The sequence below is a fragment of the Adelges cooleyi genome, unplaced genomic scaffold, assembly GCF_023614345.1.
Source record: "Adelges cooleyi isolate 19-005CV unplaced genomic scaffold, UGA_ACOO_1.1 ACOO_flye_CR_arks_rails_tigmint_CR_PRNA_381, whole genome shotgun sequence".
NCBI classification, from domain to species: domain Eukaryota; kingdom Metazoa; phylum Arthropoda; class Insecta; order Hemiptera; family Adelgidae; genus Adelges; species Adelges cooleyi.
Window position 1 is genome coordinate 89980 of NW_026096058.1, and position 17867 is coordinate 107846.

The 17867-nt window shown below is 31.0% G+C and overlaps 1 protein-coding gene across 1 annotated transcript; it reads right to left on the reverse strand.

The window, feature by feature from the left end:
- Positions 1-6664: 6664 nt before the first annotated feature.
- On the reverse strand, positions 6665-15421 carry LOC126841352 (F-box only protein 11). Its single transcript, XM_050577769.1, has 9 exons — positions 14546-15421; positions 12613-12942; positions 10376-11322; positions 9835-10138; positions 9456-9759; positions 8803-9028; positions 8036-8249; positions 7724-7931; positions 6665-7381 (listed from the first exon to the last, which is right to left on the reverse strand). The coding sequence occupies exons 1-9, from the start codon at positions 14646-14648 to the stop codon at positions 7252-7254; spliced, it is 2766 nt and encodes a 921-aa protein (XP_050433726.1). The 5' UTR covers positions 14649-15421; the 3' UTR covers positions 6665-7251.
- Between the last annotated feature and the right edge of the window lie 2446 nt (positions 15422-17867).

Sequence of the window (17867 nt, forward strand, 5' to 3'; positions counted from 1 at the left end):
CGTTTTCCTACGATAACGCGAAATCTTCTAACAACACATTTCAACCACATTATCACTTTTTATTCTACCAACAAATTCCAATTGTTCCAAACTCCTGTCATCACACGAATGACAAATTTTTTTTAAGCTGGGTTCTTGATTGTCATTTTTTTTTTTTTTTGTCAGACTATCTCAGACATTTCTATAGGATAAATTAAAAAAAAATGTCCATTAAAACTGCACTGGACAAGTATACGAGGACAGTATTAACAGTAGATTTACCAAATTTTCACAATGTATAGAGAAGAACAGATATAACACAGTAGCAAATACGGTCATTTCACTTTTATATAGAATAGATAAGATATAAGACGGACATCCGACACAAACGTATCAGTTATGCATGTCTTCTTCTTCACCTTACACCGTACAAATTGGGTAGGCCAGCCAAATCCATCACCAATGCTTTATTGAACACGGTGTTCTATATAAAAAAAACATTTAAAATAAATATATAATACATTACATAATATACACATAATTATTATTACACCATATCCGGAAATATAATCATGACAGTGCTTGTTATTTTTGTGGAATGTTTGCCGAATGTGGCACTGATTCGACGGTGTATTTGCAGTAAGTCTCTGTTAATTCTCAATAATAAGAAAAAAAATATTTTGTAAAACTTGTTGTGTGTATTTTACTACTTAAGTTGTCCGGTCGATCACTGCTCAAACTTGCGTGTCTTAAAAATTACAACGACCTGTTACGTTGACATATACTTACGCTGTTTTTATTTTGCTTCCACGGCGGTAATATTTTGAATAAGTAATTACCACGTGCACTGAAAATATTATCGAAAAATACAGACATTGTTTTATTTTGCCGTCTATACATTCCTAAGTACGACTAAAAACATTATTCTGTAAATTTGTTAAACAGATAAAAATTGTTTTTCAAAATTCAGCTCAACTTTAAATTTAAAAATTCTTAGATAATATTAAAATGTATGATCTTTTATTTGTCGTTCAAATATTGTTGCTTGGTTTTTTTGCTGTGTGACTGCCCCGCGGCCAAGAAAGGGAAATATATCATTTAGTACTTTAAGTACAAAACAATTCTAAATTTTATATTATATTTAAAATACTGTATTAGTTTATCGTTGGCCACAGCCAAAAATTAGTTTCAATCCGGGATCAATTTTGACTTTTGTTTAAAAAAAAGTAACTGCATGCAAAGTACATTTATAATTTTGTTCTACAACTTGAAATTTCATTAGAAAAAGTTATCTTAAAAACTTATAACATTAAAAAAGTGTCGTACAATTTTTTTAAATGCAGTTTTTTGGATTCAAAGTATGAAAATTACACTGATTTATATCAAGTTTATGTATCTTATGTACAGAGTGACCCACGAGAAATTTACCATAATTTCTTAAGGATTTTTTTTTCTGATAAAAGTTCTCAAATAAAAGCATTTGGCGGAGCTTTTACTAGAAAAATTGTATTTTCAGTTTTTATGAATCTTTTATTCAAACGATTTTTTTACTAACTGATTTATAACTTTTACTTTAGCATTTTAATTTTACTTTAAAAGTTCCATAACTGTTTCAAAATTGTAGTCTCTTTTTCCGCGACAGTTTATTGGCGGTAAATGTTATGACTCGGAGGTAAAATACAAATATGGCCAATTGAAACACCATTTGCAGGTGGATAAGTCGCATACACTGTCTGTGGTTAATAATAATTGACGTAGGTTGATAATATTATACGGTGTGGTAGTACAAACTACTAAGGATATCCGATATAATTGGCCTTGTAGTACACTGTGTTTAATTGATACACGGCATGTATACTTAAGCGTTTTGTTGTCTACACATAGTAACGTGGACACGATGCAGTAGAATGTAATAATATATTGCCTGTTGCAGTGGGTAGTTAAATAAAATAATAATCGAGACGGTTATTTAAACAAGGGTCCAATTTTAAATTTTGCGTTTTTCAGGAGACAAAAAAAATGTCTATAAGGTACATTGTTTTTTTTTTTTTTTTAACGAAAATATTATAATTTTGCCTAATTTATTACCGTTTAATGGGTTGATTTAATTTATAAAATATTAATTTTAATTTAGCCAAAGGAATTTTTTGTAAGTCACTTGGAAAAAAAACATATAATTTGAAATTGGCACTTGTTCTAATAAGCGTTTAAATTTACCGTCCAAGTGAATTTATTTTAATTAAATTATTTCGCATTGCTCCACGTGTGTATGTGTGTGCATTTGTCGCTTGACTTGGGGCAAGTTTAAGGCTACACTCAAATTTCAGTGCCGTTTAGAAGTTGTTGGTTTTAATTTGTATTCGCAAAATTTAGTTTTAAATATAAAAAGTACTTTGGCCGAGGTGGTTTTAAAAATGATTACACTTGTTTTCCTTATAATATATTTTTTCCACTGTTACTTGCATTTCAAATAAACACAAGTATACAAAGTACGAGCGGTCTCTCGGTAAGTTCAAAGAAAAGTTTTTTTTTATTCGATTATTAAAACTAATGAAAAACATCATTACGAAAAATTGCAATAAAACGAGTTTGTTTAATCTCATCGTTTGGGTAGTCCCCTGTACAGGGGCTGTAAGTACATACAATAACACTGTGCTATACTAACATAATGTATTTTAGTGATAAAAGAAAAAAATACTATGTTGAAATAATATCGTGTAGTTAAATTGTATACCCCTAACGCCGTGTTTGAGATTAAGTTTATAGCCGTTTTGATATAAATTTCTACTACAAAATATTATTATTAATAGACATTATTTATAATCTATCAAGTAATTAAAACCACATTTTACCTAACTTTATACTGACATGGAAATGAGCTCCCGTTTTTTTAAACATCTGACACGACTATATTTAAAAAATATATATACATATTTGCTACCACAAAAAATCGACCTCTATTTCACTTTTTACAAGATTTGTAACAAAAAAAATCAAATTGAAGTACAGATGAAGTAACTCGCAAAGGTTTTGACACAATAATAAAAAAAAAAACATTCGATTTTTATAGAATTTTTTTCAATAAATTGAAATTTGCCGTTATGTTTTGTGCACCAGTCGAGTTTTCTTAAATAACGTTGACTGTAAAAACAAATGATTAATAGTATACCATTAATGAATAAATGGTATACAAATATATATTTCTAATTGTAACAATTCGCCTTTGAAATAAAAAATAATCTCAAACAAAAGAATATGAAAATTTAGCGGCCATGACATTTGCCATACCTACCTACGAGGGAAAATAAGAGGTTAGTCTAGAACATAAGAAAATATTATCTTGGCACGTTTAAACGTTTGGATCAACGGGATTCTCGTATTTCTCGAGATTTATGTACAAGTGGGCATAAACTTAAAAACAGATATCATATATTGTATACATAGTGTTGAACTTCACACACGAATCTTAACGGCGGCCGAACCAAGTTTCGAGTCAAGTATCGACCAAGGTTCATGGGACATTCCTATTACACATTCCTGATACACCTTACTACACACGTGCCATTACATAGTACTGTTCATAAAATATACCCATATATATATATATTTATACATACACCGGAATGTGAAGCACTTCGATTATACAAACAACTCACGTTAGAAAACCAAAAAAAAAAAGAAACTGCGGATTTTAAACAACAACAAAAAAAATCTTAATATCTTAATCATACTTATTTTTTAGCTTATTAGTTTTTCCCTACTTAAGAGAGAACTGACCAATAAAACTATTTCAAGGGCCCAAGCAAACAGCGTTGGGAAGTATTGGAAACAACGGCATAGTTGTTGGGCCAAAAATTTAAACAAGCATATAAGTATTTTGTATGTGTACAAGAGAATGTATGTGGGTTTTGTGGGCGAGGTAATTAATTATTTAAGCCTTCGAGATAGTACATGTATAATACAGTATATTTTACATAACAGTTGGAGTGCTCGTGTACCTATCTATAATGCGCTTACATTTTCAAAAAAAACAAAAAAAGATACGCGAATAAACTAGAAAAAACCTAAGTTTTTCGGTGAGAAACTAAAAAAACGAATTTGTAATGTAAACCAGTTTCATTTGAATATTTGTTTATCAACGTGACGCGATAAACTCATATGTATTATTATTTTATTTGTACACAATTATTGTGAAATGTATTAAAATTTAATTTGAAATTAGCTGCCGTGTATCTATAATTTGTCAAATTTTCTGCATTTATTATTTTACTTAAATATTATTTTCCAAGAAATGATACAACTAATTATAATTTGCTTTTTGATGTAGTAATTAGAAAGATTCAATTTTTGCATAAAAATAAATAATGTTACCTTTGTTTAAAAAACGGACTGCCTTTGAAAGTTCAACTTTTGGGTCCTAAATGCAAAATAAAAAAGCTAAAATTTAAATTAATGTTTCCTTTTAGACACCCTGAAACGGATTTATAGTTTTTAAAAATTGCAAAATTAACATTTAACCGACTGTGGCATCCGTGCTTCGTGTATTTTCGAGGACACGAAAAACGGCCAATTAATCTTTCTTAATAGTTAATAGGCAAATTAAAACGGGCAAACAACAGTATTAAATAGATAAAAACTAAAGATAAATAAAACATTTTAATAGAATTATTATTGTAATAATATAAAAAAAAAAACAATTACCTCTTGGTAAACTATTTAGTTACTACCTAACGTTTGACAATGGCTTTGTTGGTCACTTACTTACCATTACAATGTATAAAGGTAAATAAATTAAGCAATTAAGATTTCCCACAAAATATTCGTGACCCAAGGTCACAACAACAGCTCATTGCATAGACGACCTCGACGACTGGCTCCATTCATTATAATTTCTTTAAATCATATTATTATTATTATTTTTTTTTAAACACTATTAAAATTTAATATAAAAGTTCACAAATCGTGTTCATACTTAAAAGGATAAGAAAATCACTATCTCCACTCAAACTTATAAAGTCTGTCGTTGGCGCTGAAGATGACAACATTGTTGCCAAAATACGTATACGCATAGAGTGTACTATTTTTATGGTTAAGAGTTTAAATATTAATTTCTTTACTACGTCACTTGTCTATAACCAAATAAAATAACACTTATACATTTGTACTTACCTAAACAATAAATACAGCACAAATGACCGTTAGTTACAAACAACGAGAAGTTTTGTATTTTAAATAAACCTTTCAAAATGGAGACGGAGCATATCAGAGTCATTTAATGTTTGATTTAACTGTTAGTGATATAATTTTATAGATAATACATCGTGTTAGTAATTATGTTATTTGGTCATTTGTTAATTTTCCTCAATAAAAATGTGATGCATTTTTTTGTTCTGAAAATGGTAACGCGTGTAATTTATTAACAATTTTAAATTGAAAATAATCTATTGCCTATTTTGATTGATCGATAAAAACATTTTATGGTTATGACAAATATGTTTTCAAAATAACTATTATTACTATAAAAAAAAAAAGTTTCTTCACCACAATGCAAACAAGTCCAAAATGCATTGAATTTAAAAAAAAAACATAACCGTGAATTATTTTTTAACTAATTTTATTCATAATATTATAATACGTAAAATCAAAATTAAATCACAACCTTTAATACATTTGATGTATGGAAAATACACGAGAAAAAAAAATTATTTTAATAAAACTGTAAACATTTTTTGTTTTCTTATTTTTTCAATTCGTCCTGGGCATTTTAATAATTTTATTCTGTACATATTTTAGTATATATAATTATTTTATGGCACAGTACAGCGTAAAAAAAAAAATATATTATAGAAACAAAATTCAATAAAAAAAAATTAATAATAATAAAAATAAATATTTACATTTTTTTTTTTTTGTTAAGTAAATGCGTTACAAATAAAATGTTAAACATCAAGCTAACACGTAAATAACAACACTAAACACTTTAAAAAAAAAAAAAAAAAAATTGCACACAAGGCCGGTGATAAAAATAAAACAAACTTATTATTATAACCGCTTCTATTGCAATTTTATTTTTTGAGCAATGAAAAGATAACAAGAAAAAATTCAGAGCATGGTAACGACTTTTTTTTTTTTATAACGGTATTTAATGAGCTTGTATGGGATGATGAACACAGTTGAAAACTATTTATTATATCGATACCAAGAAAATTTAACTATTTTATTCAACACAAAGACCAAAAGAAAGTAAGTGGTAATTAATTTATAATCAACAAACCAAAAACAAATTAAAATAATATTTGTTTTTATTAATTTTATTTACATGTCATTTTGATGTGAATTTACAAGTAATCCTACAGTAGTTACTCTTACGAACAAAACAGATCGGCCATTTATTCGTTACCGCAATTAAAGCTTAGATATTAAAAAATGGAAAATATATTTTTACACATTTTACGACCTTAAATAAAGTACATGATAATTGTCTAGAATAATGAAATTTTTTAAATTTAATTTCAAAAGAAAAAAAATTGATAATAATAAATATATTGCACATTATAAAAAGTACACACGTTAATTATTTTCACATTCAATAAATTATTTATTTATTATATAAGTATATATAAATATTTTTTTTTTACATTAATACTATAATGATCATTAAAAAAAAAATAATAATAATAATAGTAATAATAATACGAGTTATTTTCTAATTTTGTTTATTTAATAACAGACTTGATAGATAACACCATAAATTTATATATATATATAGATATATATAAATATATTTTTTAAGTCTAATGGTAGGTAATGATCTTATGCGAGTGAACAATTCGAATTGATTACACACAATTAGTTATACAAATGTCAGCAGTGAAAAGGGACCAATTAATTATTTTTCGAAATTGTTGGAATGACTTCCACATCATTATATTACATTCACGTGGAAATAGAAAAATCACAATCATTTGCAGTCGAAATACTTATACCACCGTCAAAACATCGAGTTTGTCGGTAACAAAAGTAATAATAATATTGGGTAGCACATAGAGTTTGAATGTTAAGTAGAAGAACAAAAAAAAAAAGGAATGAAGATATCATTTATAATATACTTATCATTAAGTATATCTCGTCCTAGACTGTACAGTAAGTACACTGTCGGTACTTTAGCCTAGGAACGGACGTACCAACAATTTGAAAATCCTAAATAATGTTATACATCAATTTTGTTGTTTAAATCAATACTATATAGTATACCTGACAAATTTAATTTGTTTAGTTCACCATCAGAGTGTGCGATTCGATAGGCGCTGCCGAATCATATAATGTGTCAGTGTCTTGAGTCGGCTCGCCCTGGAGTTGGCATTGGTTATTTAATGTGCCAGCTCCACAATCACAAAAAAATCTGAAAACAAATTATTTAGCTTGTTAGAGAGTTTGAATTTAAATTCAATGGTGTAGTCGTAAGAGTATACTACGCTGAGACTACGCGCCACTGACTAAATTTAAATGGTACATTTTTTTATTGTATAACAATTAGTGATTTCTCCTTAAAAATCAATGAAATTTTCAATTTTCTTTGTTTGATAAGGGTAATTCATAATTGGTCGCTAATCATATTCAATTTGTTTGAATGTAGAAAAAACACCTTAACTACTAATTGTGTGACTCCTCACTATTGCGATTGGGGCAACTTCCCACCACTATAGAATGATCATTTTGCTCAAGTTAATTATAAGTTAATTACCTGTCATGCCTAATGAATTCAACATCATGTCCTGCGTGACACGTTTTAATACAATTTACACATATTGCGTTTCTATCAGTCGTGTTGCATGTTTGACAACGATAAAAGTCGTGCATTGGAAACGAAGTGTAAGACGATATTTTGTACAAACACTGACCGTTACAAACTGCCTTTTCGACAGCGTCTTGATTACTATAGATTTTATTACCTAAACGAAAAAACTTTTATTAAAAAACAGTAATAACAATAATAATAACAGATTTTTCTTGATCAAATACAATTAATGACTGTAACTGAAATCAATCGACTCACTCCTAACAATTGGCTGTACACCGCTGGCTAAGCAAAGGCCACCGAAACGGTTATTGAATATTTGATTACTATCTAAAGTAGCCGTTGCGTTATTGGTGATTTCAACTCCAGCGGCTAAGCCGTCAAATATTCTGTTACGCCTCAAAATTGGATGGCTTTGCGTCGATATTAGTACACCAGCTTGAGCATTTCTAAATATTTCATTTTCTTCCAAGTTACCTAAACGGAAAAGACATTTTCAACAATATTAGTCAGTACAGCAAATTGTTTTAAACAATTTTTAGGCATCTGTGATTAAAAGAAATTACTTTTGTATTTAAAAGCTTAATGTACTTTTCCCTAAATAAATATGTTTTATAGCAGTGACAAAAAGAAAAAAACAAGACAAGAAAAAGTATTACCCTTAACATAATATTTGCCACCAAAGTGGCAGTTTTTGTCCAAAGAATAATTAATAAAAAAAAGAAACATAATTTAATAACATAGGACTGTTACTAGTAATTTTAAACAGTCTAAAAACAAATTTCTAGAGACAATTTTTATTTTTTATTTTTAATTCCCTTGTACTTTTAAAGTAATATAATCTGTTATTCATTAGTATTTTTAAAAATGTAGGACAACAAATAAACAAATTAAATTGTTAGAGTTAAATTGTTTTACTTAAACAAATTTAATTGTTCTACGTAAATTCCTAGTTATAATTTAATTAAACTTACTCATACAATAACTAATTTAGGATATTATTATTTAAACTGTTTATTCACAAGGTTACCTTTTCCACCATTGAATATGCAAATCCCTCCATCTCGGCCGTCGTATATTTTGTTTCTTTTTAATGTTGGATTAGAATCGGTTTTAATCCAAACACCTGCCATAGCATTATCAAATATTTCATTTTGCTCTAATACACCTAGTCCTCCGTTATAGACTAAAACTCCACCATTTTGACCTCCCCATATTTTGTTTCCTTTGATTATTGGATTACTGCCAGTTCTAAAATTTAAAAAGAATAAAAAATGTATAAGAAATAATAAAAATTGCAAATTCTAGTTTAACATTTCAACAACATTTAAATGTTCTGAAATAAGCAAATTATTTTTGTTTCTAAGTTAAAACAAAAGTAAATATAATAATAAAATGTTTAAACACTCCAATGAAATAATTTGTTTAAAATTGGTAACTAGCAACCATTATTTTCTAGAAAAAACTTATCGGTTTCATTAAAACTATAATTAGTCAAAAATCAAATTTAAGTTTGTAAAAAATCAACACAATTTGGTAATATCACAATTCATTTACTTATTATATTCAGAACAAATAAATACAGACTCCACATTGAATTTGCTTTATTTTATGATTTAAGATCTGTTTTAGACGATTCTGAAAAAATACTAAAATACTAAAACAATAAGATTCTTACCTAATTTGAACTCCCGAGTACAAATGATTGAATATGTCATTGTCTTCGAGCTTGCCATGACCGTTGTCATAAAAGTACACGCCAACTTGTTTACCAGAATGAATTCTATTGCGCCTCAGTACTGGTGTACTACCCGTCGTAATCCAAACACCCGCCAACGTATTGGCGTACACCTCGTTTTCTTCTACAAGTCCGGCACCTTTTTCATGTACGTATATTCCACCGTGTTGGCCGTGATGGATTTTGTTATGTCGAACAATAGGATCACTGTTGGTACGAATCTGTATACCCGCCAATGCGTTTCCTATTATTGTGACAGTAAAAATAAAACAATTAATAACCAAAACAATACAAATAAAGTTCTTTTTTTTGTACTAACCATAAATATTGTTATGTTCAATAAGACCTCTGCCTTCGCCGAAAATGTATACTCCACCTTGGTGCCCGTTATAGATATCGTTACGTCGTATCGTAGGATTGCTATTAGAAGTAATCCACACGCCGGCGAAATTGTTACTATGAATGCGGTTATCTATAAATTGACCTAGACCATTTTCGTGCACGTAAATTCCACCTGTTTGACCGTGGTGAATTTCACATTGTACGACTGAAGGGTTTGCACCAGCCTTCACTTCAAAACCGGCAATCCGATTGTTGTGAATGTCATTGGCTTCGAAAAAACCCTAAAATTAAAAAAAATTAAATGTAATGCATATATTTTATTCTAAATAATAATTTAAATGGGATTTTTTTATAAATAAAAAAAAATTGTTTACAGTTTAAATACTGTACGAGTCAAATGCATAGGTTGGTTTACACAAAATGTTCATCAAGTAATATTGTTTTGACCAGAAAATTAATTAAAAGTTGTTGATCGGACGCGTAAATTTAATAAAATCTAATATTTATTCAGTATTTACCAGTCCGTTGTCAAACGTGAAAATGCCTACATCTCTTCCGTGATGTATGTGATTACGGCGCATCACAGGGTTAGCGTGATTTTTCACCCATACTCCGGCTAAAGCGTTTCGACATATTTCATTGTCTTCAAAGGTTCCTTGAGCATGGTCAGTAACATAAATACCTACATTCTCACAGTCGCTTACATCGCAATGATGTATTCGAGGATTCGCACCGGCTCCGCTCACACAAACTGCAGCTCCCACGACCGACGAGCTACGTATAATGCAATGATCGATGGTGGGAGAACAATTTTCACCGACCTCCAGACAAAAATGCTTATGGTGCGGCACTGTAGACGTGACATTTGGAGTAAATTTTAATGTGACATGTCCCAAATAAGCACTCTTTGCGCCCTCGACAAACATAACTGTCGATTCGGTTTCCCGTTCAAGAACCACTGCGTCTGCGACAACACCAGGTGCGGCTCCAATAAGCGTAACGTCTGAATCTATTACCAGGAATTCACCTCTGTACGTGCCGGGATGCAAGAAAATCTTTGCGCCCCCGTTTAAATTCTCGTCTGCGTGGTCTAAGGCCGCTTGAATAGTGTCGAAATGTGGCATTCGTCTTACTGGATCTTTAGCTGTACCGGTATAATGCGTCCTCACGTGTAAGCAACGTTTTTTCAATTGCCTAAAGCTTTCTTTCCACGGATTATGGTGCTCGCTCTCTTCAAATGGAATAAAATCAAATCGACACCCTTCCGTATGAAAAAGAGGTGTATCGTATTCAAAAACACTTTGATATAACCTTTTCCACAGGTTGTTGTCATTAGCGATTGCTTGAAATCTTTTACAAACTTGAGCTATTCTACAAAGATCTTGTTCATACAAATAACTAAATATTGTTAGCATTACTTCGTCCGGTAGTTCACATTGTAAGTAATGAGCAGCTGAATTTGAATCTAGAACAGATTGTAGATTTTGTATTATTAGAAAACATTGTACCAAATAATTTTTAAACAATGGAATTTATTAGTTATAGATATAAATACTTTTTTTATTTTTATTTATTTACGGATAACTCCATTTATATTTACTATTTATTAGTTATAAATTACAAAAAAGTATGGTTTAAATTTTAAGATGAATTGTTATTTCAGGTATAATTTATTATATTTGCTTACACCTTTTATAAATATATATATATATATATATATTTTATTACTTTAACCTACTTTGTAAAAAGAATTTGTTTTAATATAAGATAAAGGTAATTTAATATAAATATATAATCAATAAACAAGTAAAAAACAAATGTTAAAAATATTTGTAGACTAAAGTAAAAGTAAAGTAGGTATAAATTAAGTTACTATATCTACATCAAGAAAGTTTTTTAGTTGAAAATGCTTTAAAGCAAAAACATTTAAAAACAAAAATCGGAAGAAAAACTTGAAAACGTTTAACAGTAAAATAAAAAATAAAAACTTTTAATTTAATATCCATCCAACATCATCATAAATTAGAATTTGTAATAGATTTGATTAATAGATTGTAATAGATAAATTTTTAGAATAGATAATTTAGAATATGTTAAAATCAATGCTGAATGCAAATGAACATAAACAAAAATTAATTTTTTAACATTTTTATTAATGTATAATATATTACATTAATACAGGTTTTCCAAATTTGCAAAAACAGTTATAAAATCACTATGTAAATGTTCAAAGGGTAGCTTTAGGGGATAACTTTTAAAAATCAAAAGACCACTTGCATTTTTGGTTGACCTTTTCAAAATCAGAATGATATAATAAAACATAATGATTGGTCGTTAACAAGTTTTAGTTAAATACTTTTTTATAATGATTATTATTTTTTTAAAGATTTAGACTCGTGTGAAATAAAACAAAATTTGTTAACACGCAAGCTTCTCACACGCACTTCTTTTCACTTTTTCACCTCATCTAACACATTCTCAACATCTCGAAAAGTATTTATTCAAAACTGGTTATCACCCAGTTATTATTTTCACTACATCATTCTTCATAAATGTAGGTTTCATTTAAATTTTTTTTAGATAATACAATTATTACATAGACAAAATTACTGTAACATGAAATTTGAATAACCTGTACGTATAATTGTGCTGTCAATTTTTACATTGGCGTCGCTTATTTTAAGTAAATCTAATCATCTATGGCTCTGAGTATAATTGAAAGTTTTCTTTTCTATATTTTTAATTATGTACTCACTGTCAGCACTAGTAATTGTACAAGAAGTATTTCTTCTAAGTCGTTTTCGTGCAGGTTGCGATAGAGGAGGCGTAGCGGCCGACTGCAGTACCGACGCAGTAGCCGACGCTGTTGGTGATGTAGGCCGAGTGGCAGTTGGATGAACAGGTGCCGTCGCACTACATCCAGCGGTGCTGGCATCGTGCAAATGAAGAGGGGATTTTCGACCCCTTAAATCATAAGGCGGTACGTGCTGGAAACTAGTACTTGTACTAGCTCCACCGGGAGTAGCATAACTACCGCTTGCAGCAACTAACGGTTCACACGTAACTCCAGCATCGACGACACCACCTAGAAAAGTAAGATGTACTTGATTAATTAGTTTTGATAAATAATACATTTTAAATTACACTTAGAAATGTGATAGGTACTGAAAAATATTGAGGCTACACAAATAATATCAGGTAATTTATTTTAAGTCATTATAAATTGGACCGTAACATATTATGTTTATAGACCATTTGAAAATGTAATTAATACCTAAATGAAAAGTTTAATCTTACTTTAATTGAGTTAAATTAGATAGGTATTAATAATAATAATTCAAAGTAAAACTAAATAGGTACATGTGCAACAATACATATTATTATAACTAATCCAACACTTTTAAGTTTTGAATGAAATTAGTATTTCAAGGCCTAAGAATATAAGAACACAATTGGAATTGTAGTTTTCATTTTCTATCTTTTTAAATCACCTTCTCAGATCGACTAGCGACTTCAGTGTTTAATACTCGTGTAAGAAAATGGACGGATTGCAAAATTTTAATTTTGTCCAATTTATTTCAGGGTAATACCTTTACGAGTAGGTACTAACTATGAGTAACATTATTGGAAAACAATTGATTTAACATTGTACTACAACTTGGGTAAAAACTTTTATATTTAGACAATAACACCTCACTATCACACCTAAACTGGGACAAGATTTGTTAATAGATAAACATGAATTTTTAATAATGTCAAGGTCTTTGTGCATACAATTAATTAGAAAAATTGATTGTTACAATAATAAACTGTCTAAACAACAAACTTTTCTATTGTGTATAATGAAAGTTTTAAAATGAATTGCAGTTAATCGTACGTATTTGGATGAATCGTTCCGACTAATGTACTAAGTATTGCACCAAAATTGTTAGAAAAATGAACGAGCAATGCTCAAAATACAGTCAAATTAATATCATTTAACACTTTCCTATCAAACAGTGTTCAGGTATGTACCTACCTACGCTTAAACGCTCGTGACTGTTTATCGCGCTAATAGTCTCTCGTATGTTTTGTACATACCATCAGGGTTAAGTTTAGGAATTTACAATCTCAGCTAGTCAATTAGGTGACAGTGAATGCCATTAAAAAAAAAACGATTTACAATTTCTCACAGTAATTAATTTCCCTTTCCTCCCCGCTAGTAGTAGTGTTGCTCACACAGGTTTACATTCACATATTTTTAAATATACCTGCATTTCTCATACACACTGCTCACCACATTCACATTGCTTATACCGAGCGGCCGCCGGGGTGGCGTGCACACACCTGGGCGCGATCGGCGTGCGTCATTGTTTGGAGAGGTAACAAAAAAAACCCAGCGGAAATTTTGGAAACCCCAAACTTGACCCAAAACACCACACTGTGCAATAGAATATTGTTGTGCGGCGTCTGCGACGGCCTCGGCTAAGGCGCTCGTCGAGCCGAGACAGCGGCGGCCGTTAATATCGATTCGGAAAGTACGCGACACCGAACGAACCTTGACAGCGAGATCCCCATCCGCCGCACGCACACACGTCGCCGTCGTCGTCTCATGGCCGTTTCTCGACGGACCGGAGACAACGGACAAAAAAAACCCAAAGAAAAAAAAAAAAAAGACACAATACCGTTGCGAAACGTCTCCGACTTACCCGAATTGGACGACGTCCTGGACGGTATGGGCAGGCGGTTGGTACCTTTTCGCCTCGTCCTCCGGGTGTACGAACGGGTCGAACTGAACGACGCGCTCGGCATTTTCTTCGGCGTTTTTCGTACAATTTTATTTTCGTTGTTCCACTCGCTGTCGACAATTGGTTTGCGATCCAACGAATCGACACACTCGCGCACACGCTAACGATAATAATTGACTCGTAGTAATAACTATAATAATAATAATAATAATATATGAAAAAAAAAAAAAACAAAACTGACTAACGCTCACGACACGACACTGTCGCGCGGACGGCGACGATACGATTATTATTTATTATATTATAAATATATATTTTGTTTTATTAATTTATTACTATACGAATACATTACGAATTTATACGCTATACATTTTTCGAACATTTATTTTTAATGTAATATAATATATTTTTATTTTATTATTATTATATCGATGTATCGTTGCTGAGGACGACAACGACGGCGGCGGGCGTGCACACACACACTCACACACACACGGTCGGGTCGAGACAAAAGAAAGGAACAGGCAGCTGCTGCTGGTCATGAACGACGACGTCGGACGGACATTTTTTTTTCTCCTCTCTAGGCAGCACCAGTGCAGCGATTGTGTGCAGCGCGCGCGCGTGTGTGTGTGTGTGTGTAAACTGTAATGTGTTTACAGTAGGTATACCTATGTAGTGCTGTATGTATTCTATGCGTCTATGTGCTCTCTTCTATGGCTCGCACTCGCACTCGCCGGACACATACACGCACGGAGAAATATTTTTATTACGCTCGTGTATTAAACGCACACAAGCAAACCATTAGGGTTTCGGTACTAGACTGCCGCGACGGTGGCGACGTCATCGGCGGCGGCTGTAAACAAAAAAACGAGTCGACGACCATTAATGAAAAAAATATTTTATATATGTGTGTAGCGTATACGACGAAATGGTATAATAACAACAATAATAGTAATATATATATATATATATATATATATACAGTATACACACACACACACACACACACAAGAGCATAGTACGCGATCCGCCGTCGCGGTTAACTGACGGTAGGGTGCGCGCTCTACCGCCGTCCTCCAATGGCCAAGCCCCAATCCGGTCACGTGACACACACTACGGCGAACAATAGACCGCGCTGCCGCCGCCGCCGCCGCCACGGCTACAAGCGAAGGGTGAGGTACGATACGGGGGGGGGCGGGGGCGTCCAGGGTGATTGTAGATTGAAATTTCGTATTATTATTTTGTGAATAAGCTGCGGACCTCGGGACACTATCGAACAATAATTATTCGGACTATCGATAGTTTCGATAATATTTAGCTACTAGGTAGGTACATCGAAGCTAACGGATTTCAATTTTTGTTTTTTTTCTATGTGGAGCTTACTATATTTTCTATGGGGGCTAAAAGGTCGATTTTTTATTAAGCAATTAGAAAATCGGTTAGATTTATTAGAAAAAATCTATAAAAAAGTAAAATTATATAAATATAAATGCTTATAAAATTTTGTTGTAAACAAAAATTTAAAAATCGGCCAAAAAACACTTCAGATTGCGAGAATGAGTGTAGCAAAAATGGCAATGAAAATAAACGTAAGAGGAAAGGAAGGAAGAACGAAAACCGAAAAAAAGTAGTTGGATGAAGTGATTGAAAATTACATGAGGGCTGCTGGTGTATGCGAAGATGATGTGGAAGATCGTGTCGGGTGGACGTTTAAACTTTGGTGCAAGGGTGGCCGACCCCGAAAAGTCGGGATGAAGGCGAAGGAGAAAAAGAAGAACGGAAGAAAGCGTTAGAGAAAATGGCTCGAAGTAGGTCTAGTGCAGAATACATTTACAGTTTAAATTTGGTAAAAAGATTTTAGAAAGAGGTTAATATCAAGATAACTATAATAATAATATTAAAAAAGAATTATATTGATTGTCATAATTGTAAAGGAAGTGTCCCTGGTAGCACAACGACTCCAGAGAAAACTCTGGAACATATTCAATTAAAAAACAAGTAGAAATTCCCTGAGAAAAACTTAGTGTTCATTTGGACTCCAATCTTGTATTGAATTGTGTTCTAAGGATGCTAAATAGAGTAGACTGTAGATAAACATATATTTATAAGTAATTGGGGGCGAGTAGAATAAAGTGTGGTTGGATGAGAGGACATTTATATAAAACGATAGATAGACCAGCAACGATGCATGTAAATAAGTTTTGAGCACTGAATAAAAAAGACGAAAGGAAAATGAAAGTGGCTGAAATTAAAACGATGAGATGGATGTGTAATTGGTTAGACAATATAAGGACCGAGTATATAAAAAAAGTTGGTGTTTCCGTCAATTGCTGCAGAAACTAGAGAGAACAAGAGGATGGGTATGATAAATAAAGATATGGAGGTGTGTAGTGATAAAAATATGGCGATGGATAGAGTGGATTTGTGGAAGGAGAAAATTTGGCTGGCCTAACCCATTTGTAGGTATGTATGTATGTGATAAGGTGAAGAGAAAGTCGAAATATTTTTTTTTAATGTAAAAATATATTGAAAATCCTATTTTGGCAGGAAATCAAATATTAATAATATCTTCGAAATTGGTTTAAATATATTACTTGAACGTCATGTAAAACAATTTTTATATTTAAACATTATTATTGAAAAAATGTGTGTTATTAATACTCGATTTCCTCTATTAATATGATTTTAATGTATTTTTATTATTTTAAGAAATATTGTAAAAATGATTATAAAATATAATATATTTTTGATGTACAAGTCTTAGACGAAAACGACCGTGTCGATATAGCAAGTGATATTGGCAAGGTTAGATACTTCAACTTACGTTTCCGTAAATGTTAGGAAACAAGTTTTTATTTAAATTTTTCTTGACGAATTTCAAGTTGAATCTTGAAATCAGATGAATTATAATTAACGACATACTTAAAAAATTAGTTTCAAATTTTATTCATTCAATTAGCATTAATGAAAACAACCTTTAAAAAAATAAATACCTAGATTTTATATACTAAATTTTATAAGTACCTATTTTTTTTTTTTGACGACATATTATTACAATATTTTGACGAAAAATAATCAAATAAAAATGTCCAAAGAACATTAGAATCGTAAAAATGTGAGTGATACTTAAGCATATTAACTGGTTCATAATAATTAGTAGTGAAGGGCTCAAGCTCTTCTAAGGTGTCTTAGCTCTCTCCTCGAGTCATCTTAAGATTCCTCAAAATGTTAAAAATACTAACTAATTATAAAGTTAAAAAATCGATTTTTAAAACACTATCGG

Coding starts and splice junctions, on each gene's coding strand:
- LOC126841352 (XM_050577769.1), bottom strand. CDS start 14,648: ATGCCGAGCGCGTCGTTCAGTTCGACCCGTTCGTACACCCGGAGGACG. Junction 10,139..10,375: donor TCACGTTTGACAACGGACTG/GTAAATACTGAA, acceptor TTTTAATTTTAG/GGTTTTTTCGAAGCCAATGA. Junction 9,760..9,834: donor TGAACATAACAATATTTATG/GTTAGTACAAAA, acceptor TCACAATAATAG/GAAACGCATTGGCGGGTATA.